Source organism: Gracilinanus agilis, chromosome 6 (assembly GCF_016433145.1).
Source record: "Gracilinanus agilis isolate LMUSP501 chromosome 6, AgileGrace, whole genome shotgun sequence".
NCBI lineage: Eukaryota > Metazoa > Chordata > Mammalia > Didelphimorphia > Didelphidae > Gracilinanus > Gracilinanus agilis.
The window spans coordinates 209,247,341-209,266,097 of record NC_058135.1 but is presented as its reverse complement, the minus strand read 5'-3'; the positions used below and the strand labels follow the sequence as shown (position 1 = coordinate 209,266,097).

General features: G+C 35.9%; 1 protein-coding gene across 1 annotated transcript; it reads left to right on the top strand.

Moving 5' to 3' along the window:
* Positions 1–12,727: 12,727 nt before the first annotated feature.
* Positions 12,728–16,430, top strand: ZNF518B (zinc finger protein 518B). Its single transcript, XM_044681190.1, has one exon. The coding sequence runs from the start codon at positions 12,744–12,746 to the stop codon at positions 16,044–16,046; it is 3,303 nt and encodes a 1,100-aa protein (XP_044537125.1). The 5' UTR covers positions 12,728–12,743; the 3' UTR covers positions 16,047–16,430.
* The last annotated feature ends 2,327 nt before the right edge of the window (positions 16,431–18,757 follow it).

Below are 18,757 nucleotides of genomic sequence, written 5' to 3'. Positions count from 1 at the left end.
GGCGGGGCTGGGACTAGGCCGGGCCAGGCCTGCAGGAGAGCTTTTGGCCGGGAGGGGCAGCAGCGGCCGGGTGAGCGCGCCCTCCCAGGGCTGGGACTGGCATTGGTGTGGGCCGGGAGGAGGAGGGAATGGGAGAAAGAACTCGACCTCTGCCAATCGTGTGCTACTGGCCTGGGATTTGGCAGCCACATCTCAGCCCTCAACAGTGAAGTGGTAACAAGGGGTGAAGACTCCCTCTTTCTTTGCGGCCTTAGGGGTGATGGGCCTTGTACAAGTTTTAGCCTCCTGCGGAAGGGCTTCTTCTGTTATCATCGTAATGGGGCGAATTGCAGCTTTGCTAATTGCTTTGGAGGAGGTTAGCGCTGCCTTGAGCTTTGAGCGAGATTGGGATCCGGAATACGGCTGCACCGAGAAGAATGGGTGTCGGGGGCCTAGGGTAGCCTATTGGCTTTTAGAGACCCTTCCTGTAAACCTCCCCAAATGATCTTTCTATCTTTGCTTCCACGACTCGGCCTTTCCTATCCAGTGTCCTTGCGTACCAAGCTTTATGAACCAGGCTACAGAGACCCTCATTTGTTCACCTTTCACCCAACACAAATATCTCAAGTTTCCTACATCTGGATCCTCCTCCCAACCCCCACCCCCAATGATTCTTCTTGGCCCCAGGTTTTAGAAATCAGAACGAAGTATGTTTTCTCCATTGATGTATCTTCTGCCGTCAATTCTTCCTCCTCCTCCTTTTTTAAACCTTGTTACTGCTATATCTCTTAAACATTATATAAACTCCTAGGGTGAATTTCCATCCCTGGACACCATGGGAAAAGTAATCACCTGATTCCAAGTAGGATTGATGTAATTTATAAAAATAGTATACATGAGAGGTAAGTATTGCCATTTTTGGTTTTCATTTCTTTAAAATACAGATTACTTTCTAGCTTCAGTTGGCTCCAGATAATATGTCAAACAAAAATAAATTGTAATTCTCATTCAGTGTTGGCATATATTGACCCAAACATGGTGTAAGGAATTCCTGGTGAAGCTTAGGCTACCAACTCCCTCTGTTGACCATAAAGACTATTAATCATTATTATCTCTTTGTCCTTGTTTGCATGATGGGGATTTTTACGAATATTACTGAACTTTGGAATAACAAGCTGACAGTCATTCTATGAACTTGCCTATTATGTGAGATTTCTGCATTTAACTCAGTAGAACAAGAATTTATATTGTGATGAAGCACCATGATGTCAGACTTGTTCAGAATCCAGTGGTGGGTTCCATTTGCTTGAAAAGGCAAAAGCTATTTAGTGTTAAAATTGTATTTAATCTAAAAGGCAGCCATTTACAATGAGGTGAAATATATTTCCTGCAAAGAAAAGCTAGAATTGGTATCTTTTGATAAGAGAATTTAAATGCAGATAAAAGAAGTGGATTACTTTGATCTTCAAGTATGTATTCTGTCATTTATAATAATAATAATACCTCACTTCTATATGATTTTTTATGAAACACTGGACTCAGTAGTAACTCCATGATATAGATAGCATACAACATGAGGTGAAACTTGCTTTCTGAATTTGAATTTTTTCATTAAGTGATTTTCCCAGGGTCACCCTGCTTGGGTCTAGGTCTCTGAGCTCCCAATCTAATTATTATATACCACAGTACATTTCTGTGCCATATCTATTTCTACTTCAGGCATGTTATGCCATTTTTCACCACATTTGATTTCACAGAATTCAAGTTTAAATAACTATATTTGTAAAATATTTAATGAAAAAAGTAGCTTGAGGGAGAATAAAGTCCCAAATTAATTAGCATAAAAATGCCATGCCTTGATTTGTTTAAAAATAAGTTGTCTTTATTTAAAAATAAAAAATTTGATTTTTTTCTCATTCCATTTTGGTGTTGTGGGAGATAATTTTTATATTTCTGTATGTTTTTATGAAAAATGAAAATAATCTTTTTCAATTTTTATTATCATGTGTGGTACCCTTTTGATGTTTTCTAATATCCATTCTAGTTCTTTGGATTCTATGATCTTCAGGGCAAAATGAATCTTGCTATCTTTCTTCTTCCTAAATTAATCTTCTTTATAAGTAACTATGTTCCTTCTTCCAAAAACATTTTAATATGAACTATTGTTAATGACCAAACAGAAATGTGCATTACTTCTATGTAATTACTTCCTTGTCAGCTAGGTGGCACAGTGAATGGAATGCTGGATTTGGAAATTTGAAAAATGTTAGATCAAATTTGGCTTCTAGCACTTGTTAGCTCTATGTCACAGTTTCCTGAACTGTAAACTGATATCATAATAGCTACCTTATGAGGTTATTGGGAAGATCAAATGAAATACTATTTATGAAGTGCTTAGCACAGTAGTTGGCACCCATGTAGGTACTTAATAAATGCTTATGCCTTTTGACATAGTGGCAGTTGTCAAGGAAATTTATTTATTTTAAATTAATCACTTCCTTTATGAAAGGTCCTTTTCTTAGCACTATGGATCAAGAAATCATAGTTCTTGTCCTCTTGGGATATATAGTCTACGTCATAATCAGTAAATGTTAATATATATATTTCAGGGGGGAAAGCAGAGCACAAGAGATGCTAAAATAATGTTGAAATGCCTCAGATTGCACAATTCTTGTTAGTCACAAATGATTATCAGTTTTTGTTATCAAAAACAAGCTAATTTCCTCTCAATTTTGGGACTGTGTTCATGCATAAATATATATTTCTATCTAATAATGCTATTAATAAAGACCACAGTGTTCATGCTCTACCTTTCAGTCTTTCCATAAGAGGGAGAGGCATTATTTTATTAGCTGAAATTTTGTTTTTCAAACAATTGGGCATTTCTCTGGTACTTGCCAAATGCTCTAACTCTGCCTTTATCTCTGCATATTCTTTTTTGATGCTCTTCACTGTTTTTATCTCCTTGCCTTTATTGTATGTAGCATAGTAGAAAGAACTCTGATCTAGATGTGAGGCAACCTAGGTTTGAATTCTTGCCTTCCTAGTTAGGTAGATGTGAAATTTGGACACAAAATTTCTCCAAGTCCTTGTCTTCCTATTTATAAAGTAGAGATAGTTACAAACAATCTTTTTTTTTTTAAATTATTTATTTAAAATATTTTCCCGTGGTTATATGGAACAAAGAACATGATTCATGTTCTTTCCCTCTCCTCTCCCCTTCCCAGAGCTGACAAGCAATTCCACTGGGTTATATATGTATCATTGTTTAAAAACCTATTTCCATATTATTAATATTTGCAATAGAGTGATCATTTAAAGGCCAAATCCCCAATCATAGACCCATCGAACCATGTGATCAATCATATATATTTTTTTCTACATATAACAATCTTAGATGGCTAGATAGACCAGTGGAATAGGCCTGAAGTCAGGAAGACCAAGTTCAAATTTGACCTCGGAAACTTATCTAGTTGAGTTATCCTAGGCAAGTCACTTAGCCTCTGTTTGCCTTAGTTTCTTCGACTGCAAAATGGGCATAATAAATAATAGCACCTACCTTTCCAGGTTGTTGGGTGGTCAAATGAGGTAATAATTGCAAATTGCTTAGCATGGTACTTTATACACAGTAAGAGCTATATAAATGTCAGCTGCTATATTAACATTATTTTTACAATTAACTCAATTTTTGTGAAGATTGCATAATGTAAGTGCAGTTAATTTGTAACTGTAAAGCACCATAGAAATGTAAACTTTTAATGACATCCATGACCTGTTGGACTCAGAGGGTCTGAGTTAGTTATGTGTGAGAGAGAACAGAAAAGAGAAAGAAAAAGAACATGAGGCTGTTAGAGCCAGGACAAAGATCATCACATCCATATTATAGATGATGAAAACAAGTCTCCAACAATAGGCTTATTCCTGGTCACAAACCTAGAAAGTGGCAGAGCTGGGATTTAAGTCCAGATTATCTTAACTGGTGTCTAGCACTCATTTTACTATATGATTACCTTCACACTTGCAGTAATAGTTAATAGTAACCATTAACAATGTACTGTGTAATCTCAGTATAAAGTACCATGCTAAGCAATTTACAAGTAGGTACTTCTTATGTAGGCTAGTGGCATGGTCCTTTGAGGACTTGAAGCCAGCCAAATTTAGTTTTCTGAAGTCTTTTTGCCTTTTTCATATAGCTGTCTCTTTGTAAGATGCAGAATAATACCCAAATTATCAGAGTGCCATAGCAGGCAAAAAGTGAGTGGGATATAACCTTTTATTCTGAAAGTGAAAAAACACCTAAAAATTCAATTGAACAAATTCATTTCCCAGCTCTTTGCATTATTTTTAACCAATATAGGGGTCCTTTAGTCCTTTCTTTACAATTTTTTGGTAAATGTTTCTTACTCTTGGGCCCTTTACCTTTTGAGAAAAGATTGTGTCTGTAATCTTAACCATCAGCTTCTATCTCCATACAAATTGTAAAACCAGAGGCAAGTTATTTCTCTCTCTGATTTAAATTTTTCTTGTCCCTAAAATAAATATAGTGATCCTCCTACTTTCTTCCTTTCAGGATTGTTATGAGAAAAGCACCTTAAAACCCTTAAATTACTATGGAGATGTGACTTACTAAATCAACCTTAACTGTCCTCTTGACGAAAAAAAAAAAAGGCAATGGAGATGAGCAGGAAAAGGAAAAGGCTAAATATGTGAAAATACTATTAAACATTTAAAGCATATGTATTTGGGATGAGGATAAGGTGGTAAATAGAGGTATAGATATACATCCAAACTTTTTGGCTTAGGAATACAAAAAAGAAAAATTAGCTTATTAAAAAAAATCACATTCAGCAGATTATTTTATGTTTGTTTAGAAAATGCATAAAAGTAGTAAGGGCTAGGCAATTGGGATTAAGTGAGGGTCACACTGCTAGGAAATGTCGGATTTTAACTGGGGATCTCCCATCTCTAGGCTTGATTATTCACTGAGCCACCTAGTTACCTCATCCATTCACTTTTAAATGTTTTTATTGCCATTGTTAAAAGTGAAACCACAGGGCAGCTGGGTAGCTCAGTGGAGTGAGAGTCAGGCCTAGAGACAGGAGGTCCTAGGTTCAAACCCAGCCTCAGCCACTTCCCAGCTGTGTGACCCTGGGCAAGTCACTTGACCCCCATTGCCCACCCTTACCAATCTTCCACCTATGAGACAATACACCGAAGTACAAGGGTTTAAAAAAAAAAAAAAGTGATACCACAAGAAACCAAACTTTCAGGATTGTGTCATCTTTTTATTTTTTCATTCAAACTTTTACCTGATTACAAATTAGCACAAATGGTCTATGATAAGGTAAAACAAAAGTTACTGAGTTATAAACAAAACCATTTAATGCCAGTGTAAGAGGGAGATTTTAGTTATTTTATAGATATATATTTAAAGTGTGGCCACCAGGAATCAATAATTCAGATTGGTTCCATAATTAAATAGACCCAAGTCAGGATCAGGTTTAAGGTAGTTTATTTACAATTATGAAGGTAAAAGGTAGGGAAATAGAGAGAGGGAGAGGCTAGTCCAGGCCTGCAGAGGCCTGGACAGAGAGAGAGGGTTAAAAGGCTAATTAAACTAGGCTACAAGCCACAAGAACATAGCAATCAGAGAGGCTATAAGCCTACTTAAGGCAGAGTTTGGAAATGCCAAGGTAGGCCAAGGAAGTCAGCCTAACTTACCCACGTGAAGATTCAGAGTGGAAACAGTCTGAGGTCTCACCAGAGAACCTTCTGCACCAAGTTCAAAGCAGGAACTCCCTCCACAGGAAGTAACCAACATACTTGAAGAGATAGTGTCTCTCCTCACTTCCTGTGGGTCCACCTCTAATTCAAGTGGACAGATGACAGCCTCTATACTGATTTGGACTGCCCAAAGGGCAATCCCTTGTTCTTGATTTGTTACTTATTGTCATGTGTGGGTAACTTGTCTCCCCTCCCACTAAGGGAGGTGGGGATGATATCATCTCAGGTAAGTAGAGTTTTGACTATGAATGGGCTAGAGCTAATTCCATTTACACATCAAGCAGATAATTCCCATATTTTCAAACAAAAGAACTAAAGATTCCCCTTCTCTATCTTACTGAATGCAACTTTTTCCGCATGAAGCTATTTCATTTTTTTAAGCTGTTAGTATCAGTAGTTTCTGCTTTCTAGAGACCTGATTTAAAAAAACAAACAACATTTTTGATCCCTTTTAAAAAATACCATAGATATTTCCTGGTAACTCCATGCTATGAAAGTTGTCATAAATAAAAAATCAGATGAAGCCAATCAAATACAATGACCACATCTGATAAAGTATGCAAAAGTTTGGGCTTATCATCACCATTCCTTCTGAGAGGAAGAGGGTGTATTTTTCATTTGTTCTTTGCAATATCTCATATTTAATAGACATCTGAAAACTATGTTAGTTTCCTATTCATCTCCATTATTCTTTGCTTTGCTTTATATTCATTTTCTGATTCATCTATTTCTGAAGATAAACTAGCCCCTGTTTGGAAATATACCATGTCAAGAAATAATCTTAGAATGCAAAGGCCTTGACTCCCCATGTTGCTAGAGAGTTATACTTGGAAGAATCTTAGGCTATGTTCCTTAATTGAAAACTAGATATCTATTATTTTACATTAGAAAGGTAGGTACTTTCTCAAGAAACAAGTTCAAAGCATACTCTTCTCCAGTTTTAGTATTGTGCTATAAATTCCATTCTTCTGACTCTAAATCCTATGAATCTTCTACTGCATTGCTTCCTTGATTGTATTATACTTCCATTGGCATTGTGTCTTCTAAAAGACATTTGCCCAAAGAATGTCTACTTGCCAAATGTAGTTTAGTGGTTTTAAATTTAATTTTTCTACTCATATTGTCTTTTTACTTTGTGACATTTTGCCACTTGTTTGAACATATTCACCCTTCATCCTCTCACTACACTTGCTTTGGGAGCCATACTGCTTTTGGAAAGGGTATGTTAGTTGATTCCCTTTTAGCTTATTCATCCTTGTTACTTCATAGACCGAAATACCTCTCATGTCTCTACTAAAATGTAAGTACTTTGAAGGTAGAGAACTTCCCTTTTGTATTTCAACCCCTGATGCTTGGTTTTGATAGCAGGTGCTCATCAAATTCTTTTTTATTTCTTTACACTTAACAGTACACACAGTGGCATTCCAAAAGACTAAGTTTCTACTGCAGTGCCTGCTCAGATTTTCCTAATCATCATTTTAACCAAATTATAAATGGAGGTTCTCTTGAAAGATTTCTGTGTTGTTGCTTTCAGTATTTGGTTATTCAAGTGTTTTGACTGGCAGTTTATTATAATGATAACTGCTGATTAATGAGAATGACAGCTGAGGGCGTTCAGAGTACTCAAGAAACTCAAGAAAACTCCTGTTTATTTGTGTCCATGAAAGACTTAAAAATGTTTCTGTGACATACCTTAAAGGGCTATTTGGTCATTTTGGTGAAGGATTTGCAAATTAGTATTTTATTTTGAAAACTTCACCAAATTAATTTCTGTACTGCTTACTGAGATTTATAGAATGCTTTCTTCTCAGCAGCTCTGTGAGTTAAATGCACATGAGTTCCATTTTATAGAGGAAGAAACAGGGTAGAGGGGTAAGTGACTTGTCTAAACCTAGTAAGTGGAGGAAGTTGGAGTCAAAGTTTAAAACTTGATTATGCTGACTTCAGGTAAAGTGCTCTTTCATTTACAAACTATAAGAGTGTGTTTCTATGTGTACACCTTGTAATGTGGAAATGCTATTAGTTGTCTATCCTGTGATCTCTATTTAGTTCTATTTGCTGTTTGTTTTTCTCTTTAGCAAACTGGTTTCTAAGGAGACTTTCTTAAGTTGCTCTTCAGCCTAGTAGGCTACTCATATCACTGCTACAGTTGGACAAAGGACTTGGCCAAAAAATAGATTCTAAATAGGAATTCACTTGATATTTGCATACATCATTACCTGCTAGGGCTAAAGATATAGCTTACTAAAAGTTAATTTGTGGCAGTTTCTTTTATCTGAAGGGTTATGTTCAAGTCTGGGTTATAGATTTTTATTAAGGGAATTGACAGACTGAAGTGTGCCTAAAGGTGGATAACCAGGAAGGGGAAGGGAGTTGGTAGCCATAACATACATGAATTGTTTGAAGCAGTGATGAGCAAACTTTTTAAAGAGGGAGCCAAAGGAAAGGAAATGCTCATCTGTCAGTGTCTTTCTAAGGCAACTCTTGAAGTTTTATCATATTGTATCCTACTCATTGTATTCGTCAGATTAGGAAAAATGTCGCAGGCCAAATAGAATATTTCAAGGGGCCACATCTGGCCTGCGGGCTGTAGTTTGCCCATCATTGGTTTAAAGGAATGAGGAATATTTAGCTTGGGGAAGAAAAGATTGGAGTGAGGGAGCATCATAGCTGTCTTCAAGGATTTGACAGGCTGTCATGTAAAAGGACTTAGAATCCTGTTTGGCCCCAGAGCAGGCAACAAACAAGGTCAATGGGTAGAAGATACAGACAGGCACATTTTGGCCTGATATAAAGAAGGTTAAAAAAAAAAAACTATCTCAAAATGGAATGGGCAGTTTCTGAATATAATAGATTTTTCCCTTTAATTTGCCAAGGAACCATAGTTAGCAAAATCTTTCATGAGTCATAAGATCATAGAGCTAGGGCCTCATTTCCAAATGAATCTTAAAGCATTTAGATTTTCATTTTACCATTCTGAGTCTTTTACAAAATCTTATTACCTAATCTATATGATATTGAATAGTTGCTGTAGCCAGTGTCTGCTGTTTCCAGCTTTTTGAGGCAGGACAGGAAGTATCAGTAACTTAAAAAATCAAAATCTGGTAAGAGGAATCTCTCAAGGAAAGAAAATCCTAGTCTTCCATTTTTTGAGGAAGTGATATTAATTAAGAATTAAGAACTGTTTAGGGTGCCCCAAAAGACTAATGCAGTTTAAAGCTATTAATGCTTAAAACTGTGCTAAAAGTTTTGTGACACCCTTTTATTTGGATTTTACATTTTTAAAAGTCTTTTTCTCTTAGTTTCAATTTCCTCTTTGGTAAAAATGATTGGGTTGGCATAGGTCTTTTAAGGGCTAAGATGCTTCAATTTTATTATCTTAGTGATTTATTAATAAGGAAATAATTTGAAGGAGAAGAAAAATAAATCTTCAGGGGTTATAGTGACAACAATTTCCTTATTTTCTATTCATTAGATCTTTGGGAGTTAAGGTGGTCAATTGAGTATACTTTTCTAGCCAATATATATAGGCTTTTAGAGGTGATTTCATTAAAATTAGATAGTTCTGGGAGCAAAAGAGCATGATTTCCCTGCTCAGAAAGGAAATTCCATCAAGAGAGTCATATTTTGGATGCAACAGCAGTATCATTTGGGAGGGAAAGACTAGAATCTTCATGGCCACAGAATTAAAGGCTTTGGTGAGAAATCAGATGGAATTTCTCAGGATCAGGAGAAACATAAACTACAAGCAGACCAGAAAATATGGAGAGAACAAGTCAAACTAAACAGAACACATGGGCAAAACCAAAACTGAGAAACTAGTCAGAATGCCAAAGAAGTCAGTTTAAAGTATATATGCCACCTAAGTCACATTATTGAACAGTAAACGGCCTTGCCTGGGGAACACACCTGAAATCTGGAGGAAGTCACTATGTTGAGTAGCAGAAGAACTCTGAGAGAATACACACATGACTTTCATTTAATGTTGCATAATTACTAACTTGATGTCTCAGGTCGTTCTCTGAGACTACAAGTACAGATGAATTATTGAATTGCACTGGCATCTTTCAGCACTAAGGAGATTACACTTGGATGAAATTACAGGTCAAGAGCAGCACTTTATGCAATGACTTATGACTCTTCCAAAGTGATTTTAATCTAATATACCAATTAGTTTTTAAAAAAGAAGCCAATCTTGTTTCTTGCCAGACCTCCACAACTTTCTAACTTCTGATTTCTCTACTATGCCCCCAGAAGCTTATTATTGGAATAACCTCATCTTCCTGTAAAGTCTCATCAACCTTGATAGTCTTTACTCATTACTACCATTTACCTCACTGATTGGAAGGTGGACTCATGAACTCCATACCTCCATTTAAGGGAAGAGCTCAGCTCAGACATTTTCTTATTTCTCAACTGGTTATACTACTTTGGGACTTCTCTGACAGATTTCTCTACTTACCCCTGAGATTGATTGGTACCTTCTCCCTGCCTCTCACCTTTTTAACTTTTCATTTTGTCTTCTCTTATTAGATTGTAAACTCCTTGAGGTCAGGAACTACATGTATTTATATCCTTAGCACTTAGGTACTTAATAAATTGACTATTAATGACTTATTTCACAATGTTTTCTCTATAACATTGCATCTCAGAAGACCAACTTGGAGAGAAAATAAGTATATTTTTATTTTTAAGGTAGTGACCTCACTATGAATCTTCTGAACTTAATGAAGTACTGGGTTTTGATAATGTTTCCCACTTATTCTCTATTCAAAGTGTCAATTTGTACATGAACACAACTTTTGCATATAGTTGCATAACTTTAAAATTTTGTTTTTAAATGCAATATCATGGCAAAATACTCCCATTTGGAAATAAGAACATTCATTTTTTTTTTCTACCCAGAACAAAGTATAGTGGTGGCTCCCCTTATGAACAGTGAACAAGGAAGACAATACATCTGCCAGACCTGACAGTACCACAGAACCTGAAAATCCTTGGAAGGCCAAATGCTCTCAAATTCTCTGTTCTCTAGAAAGGATCAGGGGAAAAGAGGTACAAACTTGTACTCAGAGGAAGAAGTGATGGCCAAGTCAGAGGCATAGTTTTGTTGACACTGCCAGGGGAATCTGCCTAATGAGAGAATGGAATGAACAATCCGAAGTTGAATGAAGACTTTTTGCTTTGATGTTTTAGTGTAATACTTCTTATCCATTGAAGCCTGCCTCTGCACTCCACATCTCCTATCCTCTCAGATGAGAACTTTGCTTCCTTGAAAAAGAGCCATTCACAGAAAGCTCCCTCTTTTCCCTCCCTCATTTTGTATCATTCTATTTCTTCCACTCCTTTCTCAAATGAAAATGTGACCCTTTTCCTTGTCATAGCAAATACTAACATTTATACAGCACCTTAAAGTTTGCAAAACACTTTGTAAATATGTCATTTGACCTTCCCAACAACTCAGGGAGTTATTCCTGTCCCCATTTTATAAATGATGAAACCGAGAGAGGTCAAATGACTTGCCTCGGGTTGCAAAACTAAGTTAACCTGAGTTTGGATTTGAGTGTCTCCAGCACTCTATCCATTGTGCCATTTAGCAGCCTCTATCTATCATCTTTGTGCACCCTTGATCCTGTTTTGTCCCATCTCCAGCAGATTGCCCCTTCTGTTATCTCCACTATCTCACAAATCTTTATTCTTGACTACTGACTTTTTTCTTGATACCTATAAACATGCTCACGTCTTTCCTTCCATTCTTAAGAAAACTCTCACTTTGATCCATCTCTACTAACTACAATTCTATAGCTTTCCTTTATTTCCTTTTAAGGGCTAAACCTCTGTAGAAAACTAGCAGTAATTGCTGTTTCTACCTTTTTCACTTTTTTCTAAGCACTCTGCATTTTGGCTTCTAATCTCATCATTCAACCGAAACTTCTCTATCCAAAGTTACCAGTGATCCCTTAATTGCAAAATTTAATTACCCTTGAAAAATCTTTTTCATTCTCCTTTATCTCTGTCATGTTTTATATTGCCTACCCTCATCACCTGTATTATGGTTCTTTTTACTGGTTCTCCTAACTTTGTTCAGTTTTGTTTGTTGGTTCATCCATGTTATGCCTGATAACCATGAAGTGTCAAAATATCACATCTTATTCTGTGAAATGTTTTATACTTTCAAAATCATTTTTATATTCATTGTCCTCTTTACTTTATTTATGTCCTATTTTATTTTTAGTTGCTTTACCTCTAGTATCATTACTATTGACTACTAAAGAGTTTGCAGATAGTATATATCAAATTAGGGACTCGAATTGAGGTCTGCTTTCTAGTCTGTTTTTTTTTTTCTTTTAGATGAACCAATCATTGTCTTTTTAATACCAGTTATGTTTTATATAAAAGTGATAGACATTCTATCTTGGTGTTGAACTTAGTAAGTTGGCCTTACCTATAGTGCAACCCAAAGTTTAAACTTAAGATGTCAACTTCAGAACAACTTGACATATGTAAAGAAAGACATGCTAGAAATGAAAATGATAATAGTTACTACCTGGATCAGAAGGGTAGTAAAGTATTATTATGCCATAGAAATCATTTGAAAATAGAAATCACTCCTTTGGTGGTTTTGAAATAGAAATTTTGGGGATCTGTAATTTGATTTCTTATTTTGTACTTAGTTTATCCTTTTATGTTCTTTTCCTCCTCTATTAAAAAAAAAACTTTAAAGATTGCATTTTGGTATCTTAATATATTGAGATGTTAAATAAACTTGTTCATTGTTAAGAATGCCATAAAATACTTTAAATGAATTATTAATAAAATGTTAACAAGATTCATTAAATTAATTACATTTTTCTGATTTTCTTTTTTAGTAATGGATTGAAATCATCAGAAAATTGAAAGCCCTTGCATTTTTCAGTCAGTCTTGAAGCCTCCCTGGCCAACAAAGAACATTAAGCACAATTGTTTAGGTAGTTGCTTCTATGCCAGGAACGGACTATGCCGAGGATAGCATACCAAGGATATCATTGACTGAAGGGCTAGAACTCAACACACAATTGTTTTTAGAAATGCAGATTAAAAAGATGAAGGAAATAATACCACAGTTATATACAGATCAGGTGAATGACAAAAATAATTCTTTGGCTACATCCCCGAAGCAACTCGCCAGTGAGCATGTGAGTCAGCCCAATGGACCAGAAAGTCAGTCCCATGGTTATGAAGACTCCAAGACAGAGGATGACAAGATGTGTATGGTTACTTGTTTAAGGTGTAGAAGTATACAAAAAGTCCCACTCCAGGAGCTGAAAAAAGATAACCAATATAGTCAAATTGAAGACCAGATGTTCTTTGTTTGTGTCAAGTGCACCTTTGGTGTATCTCCTTCTATCCCTTTTATGAATGATATACCAGGTTCTATTGATTCAGGAAATAAAGATGCTACTATTTCAAGGACTATTACTAACCAATTTAAAGTGAAAAACTTTCAACCAGGCAAATATTATTGTGATAAATGCCGATTTTCTACCAGGGACCCTCTGCAATATAAAAAGCACACACTCCAACATGAAGAGATTAAATTCTTTTGTTCTCACTGCAGCTATGTCTCATACACAAAAGGAGAATTCCAGAGACATTTGGTGAAACACACAGGGACGTTTCCGTATCAATGCGAGTATTGTGACTATGGTGCCGTTAGAAATGATTATATAGTTAAACATACCAGACGAGTTCATGAGACCAGTGGGGAGAAACGACCTCTCAGACAGGTTATGGAACACCAGCCAAAGAGAACCAATTTTTCAAAACTTAACTCTGAGGATCTTTTAAATGAAGTTTCTAAGTCAAATTCTATTTTGAATGAGCCATCAGATTCACCTTTATATTTCCCTGGACATGGAGATCAGGACAAAACAGGCCCTGCTATTTCTTTACCTGAATCTAAGGAGTGCAGCAGGGATGAAGCAGCCTCAGCTCCTGATAAAGCTTGCCTTCCTGAACCAAGCAAAGTTAACCTTTTTGAGAATGAAAATGTGGAAGTTGAATTGTTATCTCCAACAAAAGAACCTGTGCAACCTGGCATGCCACTCACTGTGGTTGCACCAGCAGAACTTAGAGTCCCTGATAACTGTTTAGCCCAGCTGATAGATGTTAAGGTGGTCAATGGGACTCAACAACTTGTTCTAAAACTAATTCCTCTGAAAGAAAAAAATGGCTTTAAATTTGGCAGCTCTGATGAAGGTAAGTATGAGCTTATAAACAAACACACAGTGCCAAATGAGCAAGAAAAATTAGTGCCTACTGAACAAACCCCACCAGCAATGGAAGGGAGTCCTGAGAAGCCATTGGACGTTAATAATCTGCATTCCACTGATTATACACACATGAAGGATATAGACTGTATAAAATCTTCTGATTCTCAAGTGTTAAAGAATACTTCAATGACTAATCAAAACCAATGTGAGTCCTGTCCAAATAATGACAGAGTTGAGAATTGGAGTCAAGAAGTGCTTTCATTTCCAAACAGAACTGCCCTCTCTCCTCTTTCCTCAAGAGATGGTCATATTGAACAAAATAATTTTTCTTCATTATCTGTGATGAATAATGTTTTTCCAACTTTGTCTGCCCTCTCCCCCTGTCAAGAGAGATTTCAGAACTATTTAGAGAAACCGTCAGGCTGCAAGTCTACTGAAACTCTTGTGGCTTTGCCAAAAAAAGGCATGTTGCCATTAAACCCAGAAGCCTCTTTGCACAGGAATGAAGTTGATACTTCTAAAATGGTTACTTTCAGTGAGAAGCTGAATCAAGCACAAGCAAAAGAATCTGGTGATTCAAATTCAATGCAAGATTCCACTTTACATAGAAGTGAACAATCACATATCAACTTAATTAGAGAAAATGATATTAAGACTCAAGATCCTGAGGAGGTTATGTCGGAAGACCTTGTTGGAGTTGCTCTTCAGAATTCAGGAAGTAACATCACTTCTTCAGATGGCCCTGTCATTTCATCAGTGTTTTCTCTTAGCTCTGGGGTTGAAAATATCCCTGAAGGGATTAAATGGGACAATTCATGTTTTAGGACAAAGTCATTTAATTCTTTGCAGAGAAAAATTGCTCAGTTGATTGCTGCTACTGAATCTTCAAAAACTTCACTGTCTCCTTCAAGCACTGTGGAACAACAGTCCTTACCTTTGGAAACTCCCCTAGACTGTGTTCAGGGACATAACATACCAAATACTGACCTGGTTCTACCCCAGGCACTACAGAACAATGCTGCTGGTGTTGAACAACTGATTCATGAACAAATGCAACAGCAGGACAATGTGTATGAGCAAACAAAAGCTAAGGAAATCACAAACAATAATGATGCTGTTTCTGTGTTCATTCCAAAAGACACTGGGTTGAAAGCATTCAGTTCCACTGAGAATGAACATTTAGTAGAGAATAAATTGCCTCCTGATGGCAATGAAAGAGAATTATCAAAATCTGTTCCTTCCAATTGTCTTGAACAGATAGCTGAAGACTTGTCTTTGACAAATAAAAATCGGTTAATAGACAGTTCCAGAAATTTTGGTACATTGCTGGAGAACAAGCCAAATCAAGAATATACTACCAGTACTGTCTCTGACAAATCCAATTCTTCATGTCCACAAACAGAAGAAGGCAATGACCAGGATAAACAGGAAAAATTGACTTTTAAAGGTCCATCAGGGTCCAAAATTAATACAAAACAGGCACTTCTTTCCAAGAAAAAAACAAAAATTCTGTCTGACTCCAGTCACATGCTTCCGGATGTTTGTATTTTTATGACATCAAGACATCTCAGACTTATACCTGTTAAAACAGAGCAGTTGATTAAATGCCCCCGCCGGAACCAACCTGTTGTTGTGTTAAACCACCCAGATGTTGATTCAATAGAAGTTATTAATGTTATGAAGGTTGTCAACAAGTATAAAGCGAATGTCCTTAAAGTGGTTTTATCAGAACGAACATGTGACCAACTAGGTATAAAGCGGCATCACAGGCGACTTATCTATCAGAACCTGGAGGCAGTGTGCCCAGTGAAAAAGACTATGCTGAAAATGAAACTTAAAAAGATCCACAAGAACAGCTACCAGGTAGTGGATTCCTTACCAGATGAATCAGTACAGGGTATGTTTAAATGTTGGTTTTGTGGAAGGATATATGAAGACCAGGAAGAGTGGATGAGTCATGGGCAGCGACACTTGATAGAAGCAACCAGAGATTGGGAGCAGCTTTCTCCTCCTTTGGGGACCCCCAAATGAATAGCTGGGATTAAAAACAATTGGCTTTTCTTATATTTAGGTAGACTATTAATTTTTTTTTGAGGGCAAAGGAATGGGAAAGGAAAGAAGCCAGAATGAAAGGGAGAGAAAATGCAAATTGTGTGTAGGGATAAAAAGAGATGATTAGCACTTCAGAAAGACTGAACTATCCAGAATATTCTAAACAGGTCAAAGTGTTTTATACTCTGCACCCTGTTACAGAGACAGCTGTTAATGGTGTTGTCTGCTTGCTTGATAGGAAGTAAATTGCCACAGTAGTAGACTAAGTTATCCTTGCTTTTAATTCTTTGATTTCCTTTGATAAAGGAAAACTGAGCCGCAAGAACATTGCCTTATAGTGAATTATGAGCCACTACTACCCAATCTTCTTCCCTTTCCCCTAACAAAATATTAATTCCTAATCTGTTCTAATATAAAGATGTTTAACATTAAAAAAAGCAACCAACATGAATATATGAATAACTACAACTCATCAATATATGGTAGTAGTTTTATAGTAGTATCCAGTGAGAGGGAAAATAAGAATTCTCATTGGCATTCATGGTACTTTACAATAACTTCATCTACTACTTCCTTCTTTTCTTCTTCCCCTGTTCCAGCCAGGGCCTCTAACAATCTCAGCCCTCATTTTAGAACCACTGCCCTAAACATAATGAAGTGCTAGAAGCTTAGCACATTTTTCTGGTCTTATTTTTTAAGAAGACTAAATTTGATGGTCCTGATATATTATAAAATGATATGGGTGGACTAGATGCATAGTGGTATGATGGAAAGCTGTCCAAGGACCTGAGTTCAAATCCTGATTCTGCTACTTATGTGACTGACCACATCACTTTTTTCTGCCCCCAGTTTTCTTAATTTACAAAATGAAGTTTGATGGACTAGATATCTGAGAACATTTTTATTTCTAAGTCCTATAATTGGATTCTAGATTATTGCTTAGGTCATGCAAGTGGAAAGAACCTTAGACAGTATCTGAATTTACTATTTAATGAGATATTAATGAGAAGGAAGGGAACTTTTTTTCCCCTCCAAGTGCCTGATTTTTCCTCCTTTTTTAGTGCCTGGTGCCTGTTATTGGCAAATTATCCCAAGCTGCAAAATGCGCCCTGTCAAAAAAGGGCAGTTGGGAGTGTGGGGGTATGGGTGGAGGGGAAAGGGCAGGATAGGAAGGCATAACTTTTTGAATTAATCTTAAATGTTTTCCTGGACTATACATAGGTAGACAAAACCTGTTCTTCACCTTAAATTTTCAAAAAAGTCATGGATCATATTTATTATTTTATAACATGGTGGCAAGGAGATAATTTTGCATTTAGAATTGGTCACTTTTGCAAATACCATTTCTTATAGAATCACGAATAATTTTGGTTAAAACAAATTTATTTAATTAAGTTTTGATGGCAAAATGTTTTTTTAATCCTCTGTGTGTGTATATATATATATATGCGTGTGTGTGTGCATATCTACAGCTAAATACATATACAGATATTTTTAGACTACTGTTTGAAAATGTCAGCAGTACCTAATTTCCACTAACCCATTTTATAAAGAATTACTATAGACTGGAAGAATTTTAAGTACTTTTTTTATACTCTAGAAATGACAACTTTATTTTGGGAGTACTTTTTTTTATCAACTTGTTGAAAATAAAAGCACAATTTGTGGTGATTTGGATCTGATTTATAAGAACAAATGCAGGAATCTATGTCAGTATATAATTTCATTGCAGTATTAAAATGTGGATGTTTCAGATGGTGCTTTTAGGAACCTGAGCTTATACTTCTTAAGTCAAAAAGCTTAAGGATACTATATGTGTAACCATATGAATTTACATCCTTCTGGTGTGCATGGAGATATCTAAGCTATTATGAGAGAGCAAACAAAAAAAGGCTTAAGTTTTATGGAAGGGTAAGATTTGTGAAGAAGTAAATAAAAATGAGGTCAAAGTATTGAGAGCCTACCAGAATCACTTTGGAGTGTTCATTTGCATTATAAAATACAAATATTTTTTAGTGAATGTTTTTTCTGTGTTACATCAAAATATAGTTTCACTTAATTTATATAAAAATGAGTTTTGTTGAGTACAAGTGCTTATATGTTTCCACAGTTAAGGTAAACAGTTGCCTCAAAACAAAAATAATCCTTGACAATTAGATATCCCTAAAGTGTAATGAACTGCATTGGGACATAATGAGTTCTTTGAGATCTTCATATGGAAGCTTGGATGACTACTTGTCAAAGATATAAGGAGATTCCTATTAGGTATAGCCTCTGAGGACCTTTCTAATTCTTTAGATTCTGTGATTCTCAAATTTTTGTAGTTTTCCTAACCCAGGATAATTTAAAAGAATTATTGAAAATATTTCAGGCTCATTGTTCTCTGTATTAAAAGATTTCATGTTTCCTTGAAGCAGTCTCCTAAGACTTACTTCAATATAAATATGTTCATTTCAAGAACTTATATTAATGAAAACCACAACAAAAAATTTTAACATAGTTTTTTCTTTTTTTTAGTACTCGAAAGGCCTACTTAACCACAGTTTATAAAGAGTACTCAACACGAATTCATTACAACCCCCTTTTTTTTTTCTTGAAATGGGACCAGAAAATTGGATGACCTTCCTATATTCAGGATTAAGGTGTAGAACAGTCCTGTGGTGCCCTGTAAAGTAGTTAATGTTTAAATT

Bases quoted from the DNA above. Each gene is read 5' to 3' on its own strand.
- ZNF518B (XM_044681190.1), top strand. From the start codon at position 12,744: ATGCCAGGAACGGACTATGCCGAGGATAGCATACCAAGGATATCATTG.